The 22,037-nt window shown below is 43.3% G+C and overlaps 1 protein-coding gene and 1 long non-coding RNA gene across 4 annotated transcripts; one reads left to right on the forward strand and one right to left on the reverse strand.

Annotated features, from left to right (window-relative positions):
• Positions 1-711: 711 nt before the first annotated feature.
• LOC102009348 lies at positions 712-2,237 on the reverse strand. 2 transcript variants are annotated; one of them, XR_262856.2, is made up of 3 exons: positions 2,207-2,237; positions 1,387-1,527; positions 712-1,053 (listed from the first exon to the last, which is right to left on the reverse strand). It is a non-coding gene; the product is annotated as an uncharacterized LOC102009348 (long non-coding RNA). The 2 variants fall into 2 exon arrangements; XR_262855.2 differs by lacking the exon at positions 2,207-2,237 and adding an exon at positions 1,704-1,787.
• On the forward strand, positions 1,704-20,360 carry Coq5 (coenzyme Q5, methyltransferase). Of its 2 annotated transcripts, XM_005396500.1 has the most exons (7): positions 1,704-1,913; positions 5,672-5,821; positions 9,693-9,914; positions 15,963-16,069; positions 17,892-17,980; positions 19,323-19,434; positions 19,664-20,360. In XM_005396500.1, the coding sequence occupies exons 1-7, from the start codon at positions 1,712-1,714 to the stop codon at positions 19,763-19,765; spliced, it is 984 nt and encodes a 327-aa protein (XP_005396557.1). In that variant the 5' UTR covers positions 1,704-1,711; the 3' UTR covers positions 19,766-20,360. The 2 variants fall into 2 exon arrangements, with proteins under 2 accessions (XP_005396557.1, XP_005396558.1); XM_005396501.2 differs by lacking the exon at positions 19,323-19,434.
• The last annotated feature ends 1,677 nt before the right edge of the window (positions 20,361-22,037 follow it).

The raw sequence follows: 22,037 nt of genomic DNA on the forward strand, positions 1-22,037 counted from the left end.
AAAGAAAAAGAAAAAGAAAGGAGAGGAACTGAGAAGGGGATATAGCTCAGTGGCATAGCACCTGCCTGGAAAGTGCAAGGTCATGAATTCCACTCCCGGTACCAAAATAAAGAAAGAAAAGAAAAGAAAAAGAAGATGCCAGGGATATGGGATATATATCATATATGTACCAGATGTACTGATTCAAAGTCTCTGGTACCATTATAGACAGCTGAGTTAGGTAGAAATATTACAGGCAGTCAGACAGGACTAGGCCCTCAAGGGAGTCAGTGCAAAAGATAATATATTACAACTGTGGCTGAAGGCACATCCATTAAAGGCCAGGCCTCAAGATAAAAACAGAATGACCAGACCAACATGCCTGCCAAGGGATAAGCAATATATTACAATTGGTATCACCTGGTCTAATAAAGTCTAGATAGACCTCAGTCACACAGGTGGGTGACCAGGACCTTCTGAGTCATCTCTTCCAAAAAAGGTCCTTGTTCTTTGCACATACACTTGATTTGTGACTTGCTTCCTCATTAGATCAACATTACCTAAGCAGCTATACTTAAAACCTTTGGTTGGATATAGTTTTCTCCTATGTTGTACCCACCTCTCGATTTTACACCCACTTTGTGATTTTGCTCTATAAAACTTCCTCTAGAAAATCAAATCCATGGAAATCCACTTGGGCCCCTTCCTGTCACTCAGGAGCTATCTTGCCCTCAATAAAATTTACTATTGTTTTTCCTTAAAATTCATTGTTTGATTTTGGGGGACACAAACTCAGCATATCAGACATCCAACAAGTTGAGAGTTTTATTTCCTTTCTATCATTTAGAGGTCCTATATCAGTGCCAGATATACTCATTAAAAATCACTGGTAGTCCGGGCCGGGGAATTTTACTCCCCATTGCATCTTGGTACTGGGTATTCAACCCAGGGCCTCACTCTTGCTAGGTAGGAATCTGCATTTTAAAGATCAAGCAAATTTGAGTGGAGTGGCACATGATATTACAATCAGCACTGGAGAGGCTGAGACAGGAGGATGGTGAGCTCCAAGCCAGCCTGGGATAAAAAGCAAATTCCAAGTTAACTGGGCTACATAGCAAGACCGTGTCTAAAAAAAAACAACTAAAAATAACAAACAGGTGTTTTTTACACACACTAAAATTTGGAATAGAAGCTCAGCGTGGTGGCACACGCCTGTAATCCCAGCATTCCGGAGACTAAGGCAGGAGGATCATTGTGAGCTCGAGGCCAGCCTAGGCTACAAAGTGAGCTCAAGGCCAACCTAAACTGCATAGTGAGACCCTGCCTCAGAAAGACAAAAAATAAAATTAAATAAATAAAATAAAATTTGGAATAGACATCGTGACCTTGGCCTTTTAACTACCATACCTTGAGGATTTTTCCGGTTCCAAAGCCAAAAACAAGAATTACTTGCCAGTTGTAGTTGTACTACTGGCTGGCAGGATTGAGACATGGCTGCTGAGAGGTGATTGGGAACTCGCCTTGCGCTCTCCTCATTCTTGGTGAGTTCTGAATTCGATTTTGGAAGAGAGAGAGGAAGAGTTTTTGGGTTCAAGGACTAGCACTCCAGATCCCAAAAAACTCAAAAATATAAGAGTTTAGGGCGCGTTCGGCTAATAATGTCTCCAACCGGCCGCCGTAGTCAGTCAAGCGCTACTACAGGATCTTCTCCAGCCCCCTATTACCTGTCAAGATGGCGACCCCCAGGAGCTGTGTTCTATGGAGCTACTGCGGCCGTGGATGGTCGCGATTGATGCGAACCGGCGGGCCCCAGTGGCTTCATAGCTCCTTGCCCGCGGGCTCGCTGGGTGTGCGGCTCTTGTCTCAAGAGAAGCAAGCAACGGAAACGCACTTCGGATTTGAGACTGTGTCGGAGGAGGAGAAGGGGGGCAAAGGTGAAAGGGGCGAGAGGGCGGATAATGGGATCTGTCCGTCTGTGATCTAATTTCTTCTGCTCAGCTACGGACAGATTTGACGTCCTGTTAGTTTCAGTGCTGTTACCTGCAGTCCCCACTTCCAAAGAGCCTCCCCTCCCCGTGTCCCGCAAAGTTAGGCGCACCATCGTCCCGCTTCCCAAGCCCGGAACAGAGGATTGAGCCCAGGGCCTTCCCACTGAGCTACAGTGGCCCCCCGACACCTTTTTAAATTTTCGTTTTGAGATAGGGTCTTTCTTAGGTCACGAGGTTACCCTGGCGGTGCTGGAACTTGAGATCCTCCGGCTGCAGGAGTGCGCCACCGTGCCTGGCTACTCCCCTTTTTAACAGAGCAATGGGTCTTGTCATTCAGACCCATCATAGACTATTTATGATGTGCTATGCAATGTGAGGACATTTTTTCCAGTTCTCCTTTCAGCTTTCCATTGGTTGGTATTGTTATCCAAATGTTAACACGTGAGGAAACCGCGCTTAAAGGTTAAGCAAGAACTTGCCAAATTTAACATAGCTAGCAAGTTGCTGAACCAGTATTCCAACCCAATTTGTTCTGACTTCAAAATACACGTTCTTAGCCTCTTGCTGAAAAGAGAGGCCAGTTTTCAAACAAAGAAGGCAACTTTTGGGGCCTCAGTTTCCTAATTTGCCAAGTAGGAATAATTCTTGTATTATTTACAGTTCTTGTATTACTTTCACATGTTAAAGTACCTTCAATAGTGCCTGGTGCTTAGTAATGCACAGTTAAAATTAGAAATTATTGAGCAGTTTCTTTGTGTCAGCACTGCCACAGGCATGGGAAAGGAAAAGAAATGTTTTTAAACTTCACCTATTCCATTTATAATGAGGAAAGTATGCCCATTTTACAGGTGGGTAAGGAGAGACTGAGAGGTCCTTCACTAGATCTAACAGTCACCAGGAAATAAGAAAATAACCCACAATGTAATTTCCCATCCTCTTAAAGACTACTTGGTATAAAGAATGGAAAATTGCAACTGGTCCATGACCTTTAAAAATTAATGAGCCTAGCTGGGCGTGGTGGTGCACACCTATAATCCCAGCCCTCAGGAGGCTGAGGCAGGAAGATCATTGCAAGTTTGAGGCCAGCCTGAACTGCATAGTGAAACCTTGTCTCAAAAAAAAAAAAAAAAATTACTGAGCCTGAGTGTGGTGATACACCCTTGTAATCCTAGCATGTGAGAGGCCCAATTTCCTGTCACTTATGTAGTTGTGTCACATGGATTTCACTGAAGGACAAGGAGGCAACACAACTGCAGTAGATGCTTTGCCATATGTAAACATAGTAGCTAATTCAACGACTGGTCACCTACAATCTGTGAGAGAAGGGATGTCACTGGTTACTGATTGGCATGTTTATCTGTTAGCACCACAGTGATTTGTGGCCGAGGACTGCTAGTGAAGTTTGTACTGCATGCAATTGTAGCTATCATACCACTGTAATGTTGGAGTACTGGTGTTACTTAAGCCACAGTAACTGAAATTTATGCATATTGGAATCTGCACAGCAAGAACAGTTATACTTAGTAGTTTGAACCTTTGTGTCTCTCAGTGACCTCAAAAAAGGTTCCAAAGAAAACAGCCAGCTGGAGACTCAAGAGTGGAGAATAAACCATTCAAGATTCAGTTAAAAACTAGCCATGATAATAGGTATAATGCCAGTGACTTGGGAGGCTGGGGCAGAAAAATCCAGTTTGAGGCCAGCCTAAGTAATCCAGCAAGACCATGTCTCAAAAAAGTGGGGAGATACCACGTAGCTTAGTGGTGGAGTGCTTGCCTAGCATGCAGGAGACTGGGTTTAACCCTCAGTACCACAAAAAAGAAGAAATAATTTAGTGAAAGGAGTACTCTGCAGTTTGGTTCACAAAGAATAATGTTTTACATTGTATGCAGGACATTTAGAGGGATTCAGAACATCTCCCCTTTCATTTTCTTTCTTTTTTTGTGTGCGTGGGGGGGAGCATTTTGAGACAGGGTCTTGCTATGCAGTTCAGGCTAGCATTGAACTCACTTTATAGCCTAGGCTGGCCTTGAACTCACAGCAATCCTCCTGCCTCAGCCTCCTGAGTGCTGAGATTACAGGCGTGGGCCACCATGCCCCGCACCCTTTCATTTTCTAATTCAACCTTACCACCATGCATGTGACACATGCCTGTAGTCCCCACATTTGGGAGGCCGAGGCAAAAGAATCACTGAATTGAGGCCAGTCTGGCCTACATTGTGAACTGAAAACTAGCTAGGATTACACAGCCAGATTGTCTCAAAAAAAAGTACAAAGAAATAAAATGTAGCCAGGCCTGATGGCGCACGCCTGTAATCCAAGCACTCAGGAGGCTGAGGCAGGAGCATCATTGCAAGTTCAAGAGCAGCCTGGGCTACAAAGGGAGCTCAAGGCTAGCCTGAACTGCATAGAGAGACCCTGTCTCAAAAAGACAGAAAAAGAGGGGCTGGGAATTTAGCTCAGCGGCACAGCGCCTGCCTGGCAAGTGCAAGATCGTGAGTTCAATTCCCGTACCAAAAAAAAAAAAAAAAGAACAGGAAGAGAAGAAGAAGAAGAAATAAAATGTAGCTTTAGACAGTTTGTATGGGTCTTTTGGGGAGCAAGGATTTTTTTTTAAAGAGGAGGTCTTATTATGTACTTCAGGCTGTCCTCAAACTCACAGTACTCTTCCTGCCTTCGCCTCTTGAGTGCTGGGCTTACAAACATGAGCCACCACACCTGGCTGAAATATGTCTTTAAAGGGAATGTGTTCTTCTGAGTGTCATGTCTCACAGTAGACTTCCCAGCTATCCCATATTCTACATCCCTCCCCGCTCTTTCTTTCTTTCTTTTTTTTTTTTAGATGAGGGATCTTTCTATCTGTGTTAGTCGTGTCTTTCTTGTGAGTTTTGATGTCTTTTATTATAATAACCATTAAAAAAATTCCAGTTCCTGGGCTGGAGATATGGCCCAATGAAAGAACTCTTGTCTACCACATCTAAGGCTCTGGGTTCAATCCCTAGCACCAGGGAAATAAAAAGGGAGGGAGAAAAGAAACCACCACCACCACACACACACACACACACACACACACATACACACTGCATCCTCTAAGAAATAGAAACATGTATTCAGTTCTAAGGCTAAACTCACAACCATTCTAAAAAAAAAAAAAAAAAACCCTTTTGCTTTAGCCTCTGGGATCACAGGTATGCGTTATCACACCTGATCTAGGTGCACAGCCTTATATCAAAATAGCTTTAGCTGGGCATGATAGTACACTCCTGTAAGCCCACACTGGAGAGGCTGAGACAGGAGGATTGCAATGAGTTTGAGACCAACCTAGGCATAGTGAATTCAAGGCCAGTCTAGGCTACATAGTGGACCTTCTCTCAAAAAAACTGAAAAAGAAGAAAAAAGAACGTGAGGTCCTCTTGTCTCAGCTTTCCAAAGTGTTGGGAGTACAAGCATATATCACTATCCCCTGCTGTCCCTATTATTATTATCATCACTCTTTTTGAGACAAGGTTTCTCTTTGCAGTTCAAGCTGGCCTTGAATGCACTTTGTAGCCCAGGCTGGCCTCAAACTCGCCATAATCCTGCCTCAGCCTCCCAAGTGCTGGGAGTGTAGGCATGTGCCACCACAGTAGGCCTCTTCCTCTTTTAACTTAGGGTTCTCCCAAATTAATCTTACTAATAACACAACTGTGTGTTTCTCCCGTGTCAGTCTATCAGGTGTTTGAAAGTGTGGCCAAGAAGTATGATTTGATGAATGATATGATGAGTCTGGGCATCCACCGTGTCTGGAAAGATATGCTTCTGTGGAAGATGAACCCGTTCCCTGGGACTCAACTGCTGGATGTTGCTGGAGGCACAGGTAATGTCAAATGTAATGTCCTTAGGTACCGTTCAGCATCTTTGAGAGCGTTTGTCTCTTGTTAGAACAAGCTACTTCACCTATCGTTAGGCTGAAGATACAATTTCTGAGATAGCATCCAAAATTATCAATCAAAAGCAACTTTGAGTGGTGGAAATACAGTTTACTGGTAGAGTATTTACCTAGTGTGCACAAGGCCCTGGGTTCAGTCTCTAGCACCACAATATAGACAAACAAAAGAACCAAATTTTTGTCTGCCTCTTTTCTTTTTTCTTGTTTGTTTGTTTGTTTTGAGATGAGATCTGTGTAGTTCAGGCTGACCTCAAACTTGCTATGTAGCCCAGCCTGCCTTAGTTAATTCCAGCTGCCATAACAAATTACTACAAACTGTGTAACTTATAAACATCAGAAATTAATTTTCTCATAGTTGTGGAAGTCTGAAGTCCAGGATCAAGATTCCAGTTTGGTTTCCGGTGGGGGCTGTCTTCCTGGCTTGCAGATGGTTTCCCTCTTATGCTGTCCTCATATGAACAAGTGTTGTCAGCAGGCTGGGAAGTCGACAGCTGCACCGCGTATCTCCAAATATAAGCAGTCTGATCGCCAGAGGCAGGGAGAACCAGCGCTCTGAGAGGTGAAATCTTACAGAATTTACTGAACCTCTGTGGCCGGAGTGTTTGACAAGGCACTTCCCTGTCTGTGTGCTCCACAGCAAAGCTGTGTGGTCAGCAGACACGGTCCCAAACACCACAGGCTGTGTGTCCTTACGGTGACGTCCCAGGTGCCATCTCCGTGGCCAGTGTACTCTCACAGGCTGCCAGACAGCCCGCGATGTGGTGTTCATACAGCTAGACATGCTCTTGCTGGTGGAAGCCTTGTAAGTGGGCTTTAGTTTCTGAGGAAGCTGACTGGTACTATGACTAGCTTTTGCCTAGAATTGGCCCTTATTCAGTTCTGCCGGTCCATTGTTTAAGCTTCAGCAACAGCTAAGCGTTAAGAGTATCAATTTCTCTATGTAATTCTAAGTTTTCAATGTAAATGTTTTCAAATTCTCTTTTTATTTGACCAGACAGTTCCAGAAGTGTGCTGCAAACTGAGGGAGGCAGTTTAGAATCTTGTCCTAACATTTCTCTTGGTAGGCCTGTCCCCTTCTGTTCTGAGCTGTTACTTCTTCATATAAAAAGGTTATGTTGGGGCTGGTGATTTAGCTCAGCAGCACAGTGCCTGCCTGGCAAGCGCAAGGTCATGAGTTTGATTCCCGGTACCAGAAAAAAAAAACCAAAAAAAAGACTATGTGGAAAAAAAAAAAAAAAAAAAAGGCTATGTGAGCAAGAGAAACCACCCACAGAGTGAAAGGATAACCCACAATGTGGGAGAAAATGTTTGCCAGCTGTTCCTCAGACAAAGGTTTACTATAAAGAACATATGAAGAACTAAAAAGAAAAATCAGGCCTCCCAAATTTAAAGACCCAATCCAAAAATGGGCATCTGAGATAAATACACACTTCTCAGATGGAGAAGTACAAACAGCAAATAAGTATATGAAAAAATATTCAACATCACTGGTCATTCAAGAGATGCAAATTAAAACAACACTAGGGGCTGGGGATTTAGCTTAGCAGCAAAGCACTTGCCTGGCAAGCACAAGGTCGTGAGTTCGATTCCTGGTACTTGAAGAAAAACAAACAAACAAAAACAAACAAATTAAAACAACACTGAGATTCCATCTCACCCCAGAAAGAGTGGCTGTCATCAAGAAATCAACCAATAACAAATGCTGGAGGAGCTGTGGGGGAAAAGGAACCCTTCTCCACTGTTGGTAGGAGTGTAGACTGGTGCAGCCACTGTGGAAATCAATGTGGAGATTCCTCAAAAAACCAGGATTGAAGGTCTCATTTGTGGGGCTGGGGATTTAGCTCAGTGGCACAGCACCTGCCTGGCAAGTGGAAGGTTGTGAGTTCAATTCCCAGTACTGGAAAAAAACAAACAAAAACAAAGGTCTCATTTGACCCAGCTATTCCTCTTCTGGGTATCTTCCCAAAAGAATTAAAAACATCGTACCACAGCGATATATGTCCACCCATATTTAGAGCAGCACAGTTTGTAAGAGCTAGATCTTGGAAACAACCCAAATGCCCATCAACCAAGGAATGAATAAAAAAGTTGTGGTCTTTTTATACAGTAGAGTACTACTCAGCCATAAAGAAGGATACACTGGAGACTTTTATAGGTAAATGGATGCAACTCAAGACCATACTCATAAGTGAAATAAACCAGATCACATGTGTAAACATTATATTGTCTCCCTAGTGTGAGAAGCTGAAAGAGTAGATAAGATCCAAAATGTACAATAGGTATTGTAAAACGGGAAGAAACTTCAAAAGGAAAGAGAAACTGGGATGGGGGAATGCAGAAAAGAAGGAAGGGAAAAGCAAAAAGAAAAAAGATATATATATATATATGTAAGATAGTTATGCAACTAATTTCTCTTTGTTCATTGAAAAGAAAGGTTTGATGCCGGGCATGGTGGCGCCTGCCTGTAATCCCAGCACTTGGGAGGCTGAGGCAGGAGAATCATTGTGAGTTTGAGACCAGCCTGGGCTACAAAATGAGCTCAAGGCCAGCCTGAACTGCATAGCGAGACCCTGTCTCGAAAAACACACACAAAAAAAAAAGAAAAGAAAAGAAAGGTTTGTGCTAATATTGTTTGGACAATTAAATGCCGATATCTTATACTCTGAATAACTAATTTAAGGGTAGCAATACACAATGTATTAACCATTGTTACCCTCCTATTACCTTGCTTGAACTTTTGTTTTATTTTTTTCTCTTAAAAAAAGGCTGTGTGGTTTGCATTTTTGTTTTGCTTGATGAGCAGTTGAATAATTCCCGCTTTCTGTGGGCATTACTTCTAGAAGGTAGTGTCCTGGTCACTGCTGCAGTAAGCTGTCACAGCTACCCACTCCCTCACCAAAGCTAGCTCGAATTGCACTGAGCCAGTTGGTCCCCACGACATGGCACTCAGGACGTAGCAGCAGATGTGCAGGACGCCGGCCGACTCCACACTCACGCGACCCTGCGACCCCAAGCTGGCACATCTCCATTTCCAGCATTTCCAGAAAAAGTCTGTGTGGTTTATATTTGGAGATAACTTTGATGTCTTATTCTCTATATTTAGGTGCTGTGTCTTATCTTTTTTTGTGATACTAGTGATTCTTGAGTCTTTTATAGTCAGAATCTATCCTAGCATTACTTGGGCAATTTTTTTTCCTGGTACTGGGGATAGAACCCCGGCCCTAAGCACTGAACAACATCCCAGCCCTTTTTAAAATTTTTGAGACCAGGAATGGCTAAGTTACCTAGGCTGGGCTTGAATTTGTGATCTTCTTGCCCCAGCCTCCATGAATGCTGAGATTATGAGACTAATCTATTCCCAACTGTTTAGCAATGTTTTATGAAAGGTTTTAAAGAATCTTAGGAGGGCATAGTGGCACATGCCTGTCATCCCGGCACTTGGGAGGCTGAGGCAGAATTGCCACAAGTTTGAGGCCAGCCGGGGCTACGTAGCAAGACCCTGTCTCAAAAAAACAAAAACAACACCAAAAACCCTTAGGAGTTAAAAAGTTGTTTAAAGGAAAGATTATTAAAGAAGTTTAAACTTCCATTTTCTTTCATTTAAGGAGTTTATTTAATTTTTTTTCAGGACTGGCAATGGAGCACAGAGCCTTGAATACACTAGGCAAGCGCTCCGAGCTACCCTGCAGCCCAGACTTGCATTTCCGTGCACTTATCCACTCCTATTCCTCTGTTGCTCCTTTCGGGGTTAGGAAATGCTGTTTTTTCAACCTTTGTTTCTTCTGTTGGCATCCCACAGGTGACATTGCATTCCGGTTCCTTAATTATGTTCAGGCACAGCATCAGAGAAAGCAGAAAAGGCAGTTAAAGGCTCAACAGAATTTATCCTGGGAGGAAATTGCCAAAAGGTATCAGAATGAAGAGGATCCCTTGGGTGGTTCCCGTGTAATGATCTGTGACATCAACAGGGAGATGTTAAAGGTGGGACGGAAGAAAGCCTCTGACCAAGGATACAAGGCTGGTGAGTCCTATGGAAGTAGACACAGAGGATATACTTGTATGTTTATAATATAAGGTACATTACATAAAATGTTGAAATGCTTTGTATTGCAGCTTTCAGAAACTTATCGTTAAGGGGAGGGCAGAAAGGGAAAGGGGAAGAAGTACAAAGAATTAAGATGTGCATGTGTTGGGGCTGGGGATTTAGCTCAGCGGCACAGTGCCTGCCTGGCAAGCGCAAGGTCATGAGTTCAATTCCCGATACCGAAGGAAAAAAAAAAAAAAGATGTGCATGTGTGTCAGCTCTCTGCAATGCCTGTAATCATTATGCCTTACAAATGCGTACTTAATGAAAATTTAAAAATTTTTGTTAAAAAGAAATTTATAGTGAAGCAGAAGTTGAAGATCATTTGTGTGGTTGAGTCCTGCTTTGGTGTTTTCAGGATTTTTTTGCTGTTGTTGTTCATTTGTTTGTTTATTTGGGTTTTGTCTAGCTCGGGCTGGCCTTAAACTCCTTATGTAGCCCAGGCCGGCCTTTAAACTTGAGGCAGACCTCCTGCCTCAGCCTCTCAAGTGCTGGGATCACAGGCATACAGCACCATGTCCAGCTTATGTGCTGTTGTATTCATTATTTCAGCAATCTTTGATTTTTTTAAAAAAAATTTTATTTTTGTCTTTTTGAGACAGGGTCTCACTATGCAGTTCAGTCTGGCCTTGAGCTCGCTTTGTAGCCCAGGCTGGTCTTTGTTTTGTTTTTTGTTTTTGGTTTTTCTCCGGTACCAGGAACCGAACTCACGACCTTGCGCCTGCCAGGCAGGCGCTTTTGCCGCTGAGCTAAATCCCCAGCCCCCAGGCTGGTCTTGAACTTGCAACGATCCTCCTGCCTCCGCCTCCCGAGTGCTGGGATTACAGACTTGTGCCACCACGCCCAGCTATTTCAGCAATCTTTAAACTAGATGAAGAGCCCACTATGCCTGAGGAGATACTTAAAGCACAAAGAGGTTAAGGGTCTTACTAAAGTTATGCATCCTTAAGTGTCAGATCCCAAATTAGAGCTGAATCTTTGGATCTTAGCTCTGGGATCCTGAGATGAAGGTTTTGCTTTAAATTCCCAGCACCTCTGAGACAACCACAGCCTATGTATGTCATTCCTGTTCCTGTGCCATTCCATTCTCCTATTCGCACTGGACTGGCTGCGCAGATCTGTAAAGACAGAGCCTGCCCTTTGGCCACAGGGTGTGCCCTTAGGTAGCAGCTTCCAACCGTTAGCATTTCAGTCTCTGCCTCAGCTTTCAAGGAAGGCCATGATCGAGATCGGCAGCCTCTAGATGATGCCTGAGCACTGTGCAGCTTCCAGGGCCTAGACATTTCCCAAGCAGGACTCTTTTGCTTGTCTGTCATACTTGGGATTGAACCCAGGGTGTTCACACTGAGCTACAGCCTCAGCCCTTTTTTATTTTTTATTTTGGAGATAGGGTCTTCCTAAGTCGCTGAATTGCTCGGGCTGGGCTTAAAGTTGTGATCCTCCTGCCTCTGTCTCCTGTTAGCTGTGAGCTACCATGCCTGGCTTCCAGGCAGAACACTTTTTGTTTATTTTATTTTATTTTTTATGGTATAGGAGATTAAACCCTCAAAGGGCTACATCTTCAGCCCATTTTATTTTGTTTTGTCTTGTGTCGTTTTTTTGAGATAGGGTCTTGCTATATAGTTCTGGCTGGCTTTCAACTCAAGACAGTCCTCCTGGCTCAGCTTCCCAAATGCTGGGATTACAGGCGTGTGCAAACACACCAGCTGTCTCTAATTTTTTTCAAGGTAGTTAAAGACCCTGGAAACTGCACCTTGTTGACTAGCTCTCAGGGCTGCTGCACTGCCCTCTTCTAAGCTGGCTGGGCACTGAGACAGCCTTAGTGAGGAGCATGGGTATGCAACAAAACAAGAAAGTCCCTGGGGTCAACATCAACATTTCTTTCCCCTCCCTGCCCACTGTGAGTGGCTATGGCTGTTATAGCCCAATTCTTCCTTCTTTCCTCCTGCCCCCAGAAAGAGCTGCCTAGATGAACTGCAGCCCACTTGGTCTCCGAGATGAAGGACTCTTTTGTTAGCCATCAGTACTAATCAGATAGCAGACAGTCGCCAGTGCTTTTAGACAAAGCCACTATGTTCTCTCATTCCTACTGACAAGTGTGTTTCCCTTCTCTCTGGTGCTCAGCCATAAAGAACAGAGAGCACATGTTGAAATGATAGATAAAATTCCATTTCTGGAATCATACCTTCCATTGCAAAGCTCTCCTTCAGACTTTCCTGACTGTCAAGGCTCTCTTTTGTTTTGTTTTGTTTTGTTTTGTTTTGTTTTGGTACCAGAAATCAAACTCAGGGCCTTGTTCTTGCCAGGCAGGTGCTGTGCCGATGAGCTATATCCCCGGCCCTGTCAGGGCATTATTAAGCACTGCATACCATAGTGCAAGTACAGTTTTCTTTCCTTTTTGCTGCATCAGTCCTCAGTAATGCCTTTGTGAAACTTACATGCAAAAACAAGTTGAAGTTGGATGTGGTGGTGGTGCATGCCTGAAACCCCAGCCCTCTTAGGAGGCTGAAGCAGGAAGATTGAAAGTTTAAACTCAGCCTAGGCAGCTGAGCAACTTAGTGAGACCCTGTCTCAAAGTAAAATTTAAAAGGGGTTGGGGATGTACCTCAGTGAGAAGGCCCTGGGTTCAATCCGATGAAAGCAAGTTGAAACTAAGTAAGAGGACACTAGAAATTACACATATATAATGTTCAGTGGCCTCATACATCTAGGCAAGCGCTGTACCACTGAGCTATACACCCAGCCCTTATTTGTGTTTTATCTTATTATTATTTGTCTGTGGCCTATAGTTAACATATCTTCTATAATCATAATATGGAAATCTCTGTGAACAAAAACAGATACATTTTTTGGTGAAGAATGCTGCAGATGAAGTCATCCAGAGCTTTAGGCACAGCATCTACACGGCCAGGTCAGAATCAGTGTCTGGGGACAGAGGTAAATATCCACAGCCCATGCAGCCCTTTGATTTCTTCTTTTAATGCCCGATTAACCTTCTGGTGCTGCTGGACTGTTCTCTTTAAGTTCTTCTTATTCAATTTTAATTTTATTCATGGCTCTGAGGCCTCCTGAAATGTCAGTGACCTTGATAGCCATAGCTGGAGGAAACTTTCCTCTAAGATCCTGAGTCACTTTGAGCTCCCCTACCATCTGGGAAGCGAATGGGCGATGGACATGGTAGAGAAGAGGAAGCCTGCAGCTCTGGCAGAGCAGAGGTGCCCCTGAACCAGGCTCTACACTGCCTGCCCGGCCAGCGCAGCCCACAGCCCAAGGTTGCCATCTTTTTTTGTTTTCTGTGAGACAGGGTCTGATTTTGTAATACAGGCTGGCCTTGATCTCATTATGTAGCCCAGGTTGGCCTTGACCTTGTGGCAATCTTCCTGCCTCAGCCATCTGAGTGCTGGGATTACAGGCAGGAGCCACCACATCCGAACTGCCTGGCTATTTTAAATAAGAAGTGAAGAGTATGTAGTTTTTTAAAATTAATTTTATTGGTACACTTTTTTTTTTTTTTTTTTTGGTCTTTTTGAGACAAGTTCTCACTCTGTAGTTCAGGCTGGCCTTGAGCTCACTTTGTAGCCCAGGCTGGTCTCAAACTTACAAAGATCCTCCTGGCTCAACCTTCTAAGCCAGGGTTTACTGGAGTGCACCACTGGTACACTTTTGATATATAAAATGATCAAATTCATTGTAGAGAAGGGTATGCTTTTTTTAAAAAAAGCTCTTGATACTGTAGTACTAGTTTCTTTTTGTCTTTTCTTTGTTTTTTGTTTGTTTGTTTTGGAGACAGGGTCTCGCTATGTAGCCCAGGCTGGCCTTGAACTCATGGCAAGACTCCTGCCTCAGCCTCCCAAGTGCTGGGATTACAGGCAGGTGCCACCATGCCTAGCAACAATACCAGTTTAAACTCTTTGTTTTACTTTGTTTTATTGTTTGTTTTTTTGCAATAGGTTCTTCCTCTATAGTGCAGACTGGCCTTGAACTCACTATGTAGCTGAGACTGGTCTCGACCTCATAGCGATCCTCCTATCTCAGCCTCCCACGTGCTGGGATTACAGACATGCGCCACCACACCTGGCACTAGTTTGTATTTTGAAAGATTATTTTCATTTACCTTCCCCTAAAGGCCATTCTCTGGCCTCCTGTTACAGGGAAATTAACTTTGAAAAGACCAATCTTGGGGCCGGGGAGATAGCTCAGCAGTACAGTGCCTGCCTGAAATGACCAGTCTTCTTTCCTGCTCTATTATTACTGCTTTCTTCGACCTTTACCTGTTTATAAACCCAACCTTCTAGGCTGGGATGTAGCTTAGTGGTAGAGCATGTGCCTACTATTCATAAGATCCTGGATTCCATTGCCACCACCTCAAAAAAAAAAAAGGAAAGAAAGAAGAACTTGGGCTGGGGATATAGCTCAGTGGCATGAGCGCTTGCCTGGCAAGCACAAGGTCCTGAGTTTGATTCCCAGTACAAAAAAAAAAAAAGAAGAAAGAACTTCCTATGCTTGGCCCATCAAAACACTTATTTTGCCAAGAATGTTGTCCCAGGTGTATAATTACAGTGCTCTGGGAGGCTGAGGAAGAAGCATCTCAAGTTTGAGTCCAGCCTGGGCAACTTAGCGAGTTAGCAAGAACTTGTCTCCAAATTAAAAAATAAGAATTTTTAAAAAGGCCTGGGGGGGCTGGGGATCTAGCTCAGCGGCAAAAGAGCCTGCCTGGCAAGCGCAAGGTCGTGAGTTCGGTTCCCGGTACCGGAGAAAAACCAAAACCAAAAAAAAAACAAAACAAAAAAGGCCTGGGAACTGGGTATGGTGACACACACCTGTAATCCCAGCATTTGGAAGGCTGAATGGAGCAGGAATGTCATGAGTTTGAGGCCAGCCTGAGCAGCTACATAGTGGCTTCAACAACAGCCTGAATTACACAGCAAGGCCTGGGTATGTAGCTCAGTGCAAAGGCCTTGGGATCAATCTACAGTATCCAAAAAATAAAATACAATATAAAATTAGTATAACATAGGCAGTCCAACCACAAGATCTGTACTCTTAATGCTCTACACAAAACAGTTGGGTAAAAAATGCTTGAGGGTGGGATTGGTTATATAGCTTAGTGATAAAGTACCTACCTGCTTACCATGCCCAAGACCCTGGGTTTGAACCCCAGGATCCAAGTAAAAATTGCATGAGGGTAGGTAACCTAAGCAGTGATTTGATTGTACTGCGAGGCCCTTGAAAGAAAGGCTAAGAAGAAGGACAGACTTCAAGGAATTAGGTCCAGGCTCTTAGGATCGGAGGACACCATGAAGGCAGTTGCCAGGAACTGAGTGGAGAAGGCAGGAGTATATTTTCTGACAGCAAATATGTAGTATTGGAGCTGGGGATATAGCTCAGTGGCACAGCGCCTGCCTGCCTAGCACGAGGTCCTGAGTTCAATTCTCAGTACCTTCAAAAAAACAAAAATAAAAACACACATATGTGGTATTTTCCCAGCACAAAACAATTTCCCAACAGCAGGTTGATACCAAACTGCTCACTTCATTTCTGACACTACCCAGATTTCACATCATCTGCTATAAGTTTAACGGTTCAGTCCCACAAAACTGCCTCCACTTCAGATGCCAGCCATAAATTGGGTGCTGTGGCTGCTCATACTTCTGCCTGCCCAACTACAAATTCTTTTGGCTCAATAATCTTCTGGGTTTTGTCAGGAATGATGGCACACACCTGGAATTCCAGCACTTACGACTCGGGGGGCTGAGGCAGGAGGATCTCTTAAGTGTGAGGCCACCTGCATTGCAATAGTGAGTTCAAGATCATCCTACATTACCTAGTGAAATTCTATCTCAATAATAGTAATAATAATAACAATAATCATAGCCAGAACAATAATAATGGTAGTACTAGTAGTAAGAGTAGTAATAATAATAATAATTTGCTGCAGGCAAGGAAGACAGCTGAAGGTGAAACTCAATTGATTTTCTCTTTCAGGACTTGCATGGGTACTGGGAGATGCTGAAGAACTGCCCTTTGATGATCACAAGTTTGATGTTTACACCATTGCCTTCGGGATCCGAAATGTCACACACATTGATCAGGTATGAATGGCTGTATCCTCAGCCTGTATGACTTTCAAGATACCGGTTCTCTTGGAGTAAATCCATAGTGAAAGAGGGGAGGAGAGATTCTTGCCCAGCACTTAGTAGAGTGACTGTTTTAAGCTTACAGGCTTCTTTTATTTTTTTATTTTTTATTTTTTATTTTTGGGTTTTTTTTTCCAGTACCGGGAATCGAATTCACAACCTTGTGCTTGCCAGGCAGGCGCTGTGCCACTGAGCTAAATCCCCAGCCCCTAGGGGCTTCTTTTAAATTGCCGGTTTTCCTAGTTACTGAATGGAAAAGGACTAAAATCACAGAGCAGCTCCCAATGGAAGTCCTGGTTGCTTGGGTTGGCGTTTACATGTTTGGGAAGGTTAGTCTTGCTCTGGCATTTCATCTACTTCCTCTCACTTGGGAAGCTGTCTGTCCGTTTGCAGATCAAGGGTCAGAGGCTGACACAGAAAAAGCTACTCAGATGCTATTTTGGCAGAAGATAGGTCATGGTTCATCTACAGAAAGAAGGGAATGTTCCTTTTTTAATCTTATTCAGCTTTTTTTTTTTTTTCTTTTTGCTTCAGTTCTTCTTTATTTCTGCATTACCATTCTGTTCAAAGGATGTGAAAATCAAGCTGGGCATGGTGGCAACTGCCTATGATCCCAGCATTCGGGAGGCTGAGGCAGGATCACTGATTTCAGGGCCAGCCTGGGCTGCATAGTGAGTTCAAGGCCACTGTGGACCACATAGCAAACCTTGTTTCAAAAAAACAACAAAAAAATTTGAAAATTATGTGCAAGGCAACAGATTTCATATCTGTAATGTGGCCTCCAATTGTCTGGCTTTTCTGCTTTGGATGGAGCAGTCTTTAAGGTGCTAGCAATATAATAGAACTAGAATAAGTTATGTAAATGTTATGTAATACATGCTAAATATATTACACTAATATATAACAGTTTAATATGGGTATCCCCAACAATCCATGTGTTAAAGACTTATTCCTAAGGGTGGCGCTGTTGACAAGGGTTGTGGACCTTAAAAGGCAGGACGTTGAGGGAGGCTCTTAGGTTATTGGGATTGTGGAACCTTGGCCTAGCCATCCTTTCTAATTCCCTGCCAATGAAATGAGCAGTTTGCTCTACATTCCATTTGTGTGACATTTCCATTATTTAAACAGACTCTCATTAATGGTTAGTTAAAGATTCCTTTAATCTTGTACTATTCAAATAGTGAATTGTCCATATGTATGCCATTTCCACTGTAGAAGCATTTGCATTAAATAGATTCCTTAAGTCAGGCACAGTGGCACATGCCTATAAATCCTAGCTATTCAGGAGGCTGAGACAAAAGGGTCACTGTGAGTTCAAGGCCAGTCTGGGCTACATAGATAAATTTTTTTTTTTTTTTTTTTGGTTTTTCTCCGGTACCGGGAACCGAACTCACGACCTTGCGCTTGCCAGGCAGGCGCTTTTGCCGCTGAGCTAAATCCCCAGCCCCATGGGCTACATAGAGAGACCCTGTCTCAATCCCCACCCCAACAGTTATGGGCAACAGAATGTCTATAACCTTTAGGGGGCCAGGGATATAGCTCAGTGGCATAAGCACCTGCCTGGCAAGTGCAAGGTCCTGAATTCAATTCCTGGTACCAAAAAAAAAAAAATTTAAGATACATAAGTTTATTTCCCCTGTTACGGCTTCCCAACAGAATAAACAAGGGATTTGTGGGAAATCATGTTTATAAAACCCAGAGCAGCTAATCCTGTCGGCCTCATGGAATTGAGTGAGGTCTGCTGAGGAATGTGTCCTGATATCCTTGTCTCTTTCAGGCACTCCAAGAAGCTCATCGGGTCCTGAAGCCAGGAGGACGATTTCTGTGTCTGGAGTTTAGCCAAGTAAATAATCCGCTCATCTCCAGGTTGGCATTGATTATCTTCACTGACTAGCCACGCGAGTCAGTTCAGGGTCACAGAGGCCATGAAGGACATTGCTGCCCAAAGAGGTCAGTTAGCTCAGAGTCACAGTACTTAGGCTAGAAGTAATCAGTAACCAGAGGCCCGAGTTCAACAACATTATGTATTTCATTTACTCATACAGTATTTTAAGAAATCGACTTAAAGGGCCAAGGATATAGCTCAAGGGTAGAGTACTTGCCTAGCTTGCACTTGTTCAGTCCTTAACACCATTAAAAAAGGGAGGGAGGGAGGGAGAGGGGACGAATGAAGGAATAGAAAAGAAAAAAAATTATTATTACTATTTTTTTTTGTTTGAGATAGGATCTTGCTGTGCAGTTCAGGCCAGCCTTAAGCTCACTTTGTAGCCCAGGTTGGTCTCAAACTCGCAGTGATACTCCTGCCTCAGCCTCCCAAGTGCTGGGATTACAGCTGTGCACCACCATGCCTGGCTATGATTTATTTTTTTTAATGATACCAAGGTTTCACTAAAGGTTAGAAAAAAACAGGCTCTGCTGAGCAATTTTGGGCCAAGTAAAAGTAGGAAAAGGACATGCTACAGCCTGAGGGCAAAAGAGGGCAAAAGAGAACACAGTGGCCAAGAAATTGATTTATAATCAGGAAATTTTTATGTAAAAATCTGGATTTCCAGCCAGGTATGGTGATGGATGCCTATAATCCCAGCACTCAGGAGGCTGAGGCAGGGGGATTGCTACAAGTTCAAGGCCAGCCTGAATTACATACAGAGCAAGACCCTGTTGGAAAAAAACAAAACAAAACAAACAAACAAACAAAAATTAAATAAAATAAAATCTGGATAGCCAGCTTAATTTGAGAAGTCAGATACACGGCAACCTGAGTTGCCCATATTCCCCTGTGCAGTTGTCAGAATCAAGCACTGACTGCCTCTTCTCTTTGTTTCTGGTACTTCCTAACTGTACCCGTTACCACGTGTCTTGGTATTGCAACTAGCCGCTTCCCTTACTTCAGACACTTGCTTGACCCCTTACAGGCGTTAGTTTGTGAGTCTGAGCTTAGGCCTTCTTTTTTTTCTTCTTCTTCGATACATGTCCTCCCTATGTAGTCCACCCTGGCCTTGAACTCACTATGTAGCTCAGGCTGGCCTTGAACTTATGGCAATCCTCCTGCCTCAGCCTTAGCCTCCCAGGTGCTGGAATTATAGGCATGCACCACCATGCCCAGCTTTCTATTGAGGGAAGAGTTCAGGACTTTTTTTTTCTTTTTGGGGAATGAGCTCAGAGCATGTTCTAGTCTTAATTTTTTTGCCTTTTTTGTTTGTTTGTTTAGGCTTTATGATCTATATAGCTTCCAGGTCATTCCTGTCCTAGGAGAGGTCATTGCAGGAGACTGGAAATCCTATCAATATCTTGTAGAGAGTATCCGGAAGTTCCCATCTCAGGTACAGTATTTCTGTAGCTTTTCTTTTTTTTTGAGACAGGGTCTCGCTATGCAGTTCAGGCTGGTCACTTTGTAGCCCATGCTGGTCTCAAACTCGCTATGACCCTCCTACCTTAGCCTCTCCAGTGCTGGGATTACAGGCATGTGCCACCACACCCCTCTGTATAGCTTGACAAAGACTTTAAGTTGAAATCCAAATAATCCTTATTGTGTCTTTCATTGTGTTTTAGGAAGAGTTCAAGGAGATGATAGAAGATGCAGGTTTTCAGAAGGTGACTTATGAAAGTCTTACTTCAGGCATTGTGGCTATTCATTCAGGCTTCAAACTTTAGCTCCTTTTCCTTTTCTGGAGACGTCCAGTTATACACTGTTGAGAGCCTGGAACCGAAGGATAACCTAGCTGATGAGACAGCTGCTGAGCATCTCCTATTGAAGATACGAATCATGGACTCGTGTTCTGAAACAATCAAAAGGAGAAGAAACAAATTCCTATAATTTTTTATAACTTTCACTAGAAGCTGCTCAGGTCTTTTCTCAGAGGCATTTGGTCTTTTTGTTGTTGCTGTTTTGTTTTTCTTTACCTCCTAACTTCTTTTGGCTAGCACAGTGGGGTTCAGGTACGAACAGCACTAACAGTATTTTGAAGTACAGTATATTTTTGCTAATGGTGCTGCCTTCCAGAGGTTTGGAAAGGGGTCACTTGAATCCAGTGATGACTTACCTGTATTTGAGTACAACTTTCACCCTGGACTAGGGCGTGAAAGCCAAGGTCTAAGTCAGAAGGCTAACAACACTAGAATTGTGGGCCGAGGTGTAGCTCAGTAGTAGAACATGTGGTTAGAACACACACACACACACAAACACACACACCCACCCACCCTGAAAGTATGTGCTGAATCAGTAAAGGAGTTTACGATTTGGATGGTATTTGTCATTGCTTTCTTATGCGGTTAAGGGGGAAAATTTTTTTTTTTTATGATGCTGTAACTCAAACCCATCTCACATCTCATAAGCCCTGCGCCACTCCCTATCCTCAAAATACATTTTTTCATCGTGCTTTTAGTGCTCTTTGATCAAAAGCCAATATTTGTTCCTCAGTGGCACTCATAAAAAAAAAAAAAGCACTCACTACTATATCCTTGTTTATAAAATAAATATACGAGCAAACTCCTGCTTTCATGTTGGGAAAGAAAGAAAAGGAAGGAAGGGAGAGAGGAGAGGAAGAAGGAAAGAAAGAGAACTATTTATATAACTGAATTCTTCCAGTAATGAGGAATGAATCTGGGCAGAGCTCATTGTCTTTTTTCATTTTTGTTTTTTTGTGTGTTTTGTGATGCTGGAGATTGATCCCAGAACATGTGCACTGAGCTATATTCCCAGCTTTTCTTTGTTTTTGAGATAGGGTCTTGCTAAGTCACTAAGTTGCCCAGGCTTGGCTCAAATTTGATGATCCTCATGCCTCTGCCTCCCAGAGACCCTGGATTACAGGTGTGCACCACTACACATGGCTTTTCTCTCTCTCTCTTTTTAAGACAATCTTGTTAAATTGCCTTGGCTGGCCTCAAACTTGGAATCCTCCTGCCTCAGCCTGCTGTCACTGTCTCTTTATTACACTCTCCACTGTTTGCTGTTTAAAAAAAAAAAGCCATAGTCCAGGCATGGTGGCAAACACTTGTAATTCCAGCACTTGGGAGGCTGAGGCAGGAGCATCATTGCAAGTTTGAGGTGAGTCTGAGCTACATAGTGAGTTCAAACCAGCCTAAACTATACAGTGAGACTCTGTCTCAAACAAAAACAAAAAAAGCCATAAATGTTTTGAGTATGAAATTTAGGGTTAAGGGTCCTTGCTAAGAAACCAATCTGTGATTTGGCTAGCAGTTTAATTGTGGATAACTTAGCTCAAGCCTTTTTTTTTTTTGGTGCCAGGAATCGAACTCATGGCCTCATGCTTGCCAGGCAGGCACTGTGCCGCTGAGCTATATCCCTGGCCTGCTCAAGGCTTTTTGTTGATTAAGTTCTATTAATTGTTTTTAATTCTCTTTGACTTTTTCTCCTGGTCTTCTGTTAGCCTTACTGCAGGTCGCTTCTTTAATCCCTTCATTTTCCTGGCTTGTGGTTTGCTTAGGTCTTGTTTCTGCATATGAATCCTTCCATAAGTTGTACCAAAAGTATCCTGGGACATATTTTTCTTCTTTGGCTTGAGAGCTTTTGCCATTTTCATGGATAACTTATAAAGGTCATCTGAAGCCGGGTGTGTCCTCCTCAGAACCAGATCCAATGAAGTTCCCATCTCTTCCAACTCAATCCGTGGTGTTCTGCAACCGGATTTCTTCAAGAGCAGCTTGTAGCTTTGAAAGTAAACCTTCCCCTTCAAAGTGGTGAAGTGTAGAACAGATGAGATAGAGCATGTTCAGGGTGGAATGGCCACAGACAAAGTGCAGAACATACTCTAACCGAGCCAGGCGGATATTTGCTACTGTGGAGCCTTTGAAGAAATCAATAAGAAGGCTCTTTAGGCCAGGCATGGTGGTGCATGCCTATAATCCCAGCACTTGGGAGGCTGAGGCAGGAGGATCTTTGCAAGTTTGAGACCAGCCTGAGCTA

Source organism: Chinchilla lanigera, unplaced genomic scaffold (assembly GCF_000276665.1).
Source record: "Chinchilla lanigera isolate Chin_1 unplaced genomic scaffold, ChiLan1.0 scaffold00054, whole genome shotgun sequence".
NCBI classification, from domain to species: domain Eukaryota; kingdom Metazoa; phylum Chordata; class Mammalia; order Rodentia; family Chinchillidae; genus Chinchilla; species Chinchilla lanigera.

Coding starts and splice junctions, on each gene's coding strand:
- Coq5 (XM_005396500.1), top strand. CDS start 1,712: ATGGCGACCCCCAGGAGCTGTGTTCTATGGAGCTACTGCGGCCGTGGA. Junction 5,822..9,692: donor GGATGTTGCTGGAGGCACAG/GTAATGTCAAAT, acceptor GGCATCCCACAG/GTGACATTGCATTCCGGTTC. Junction 9,915..15,962: donor TGACCAAGGATACAAGGCTG/GTGAGTCCTATG, acceptor TTTCTCTTTCAG/GACTTGCATGGGTACTGGGA.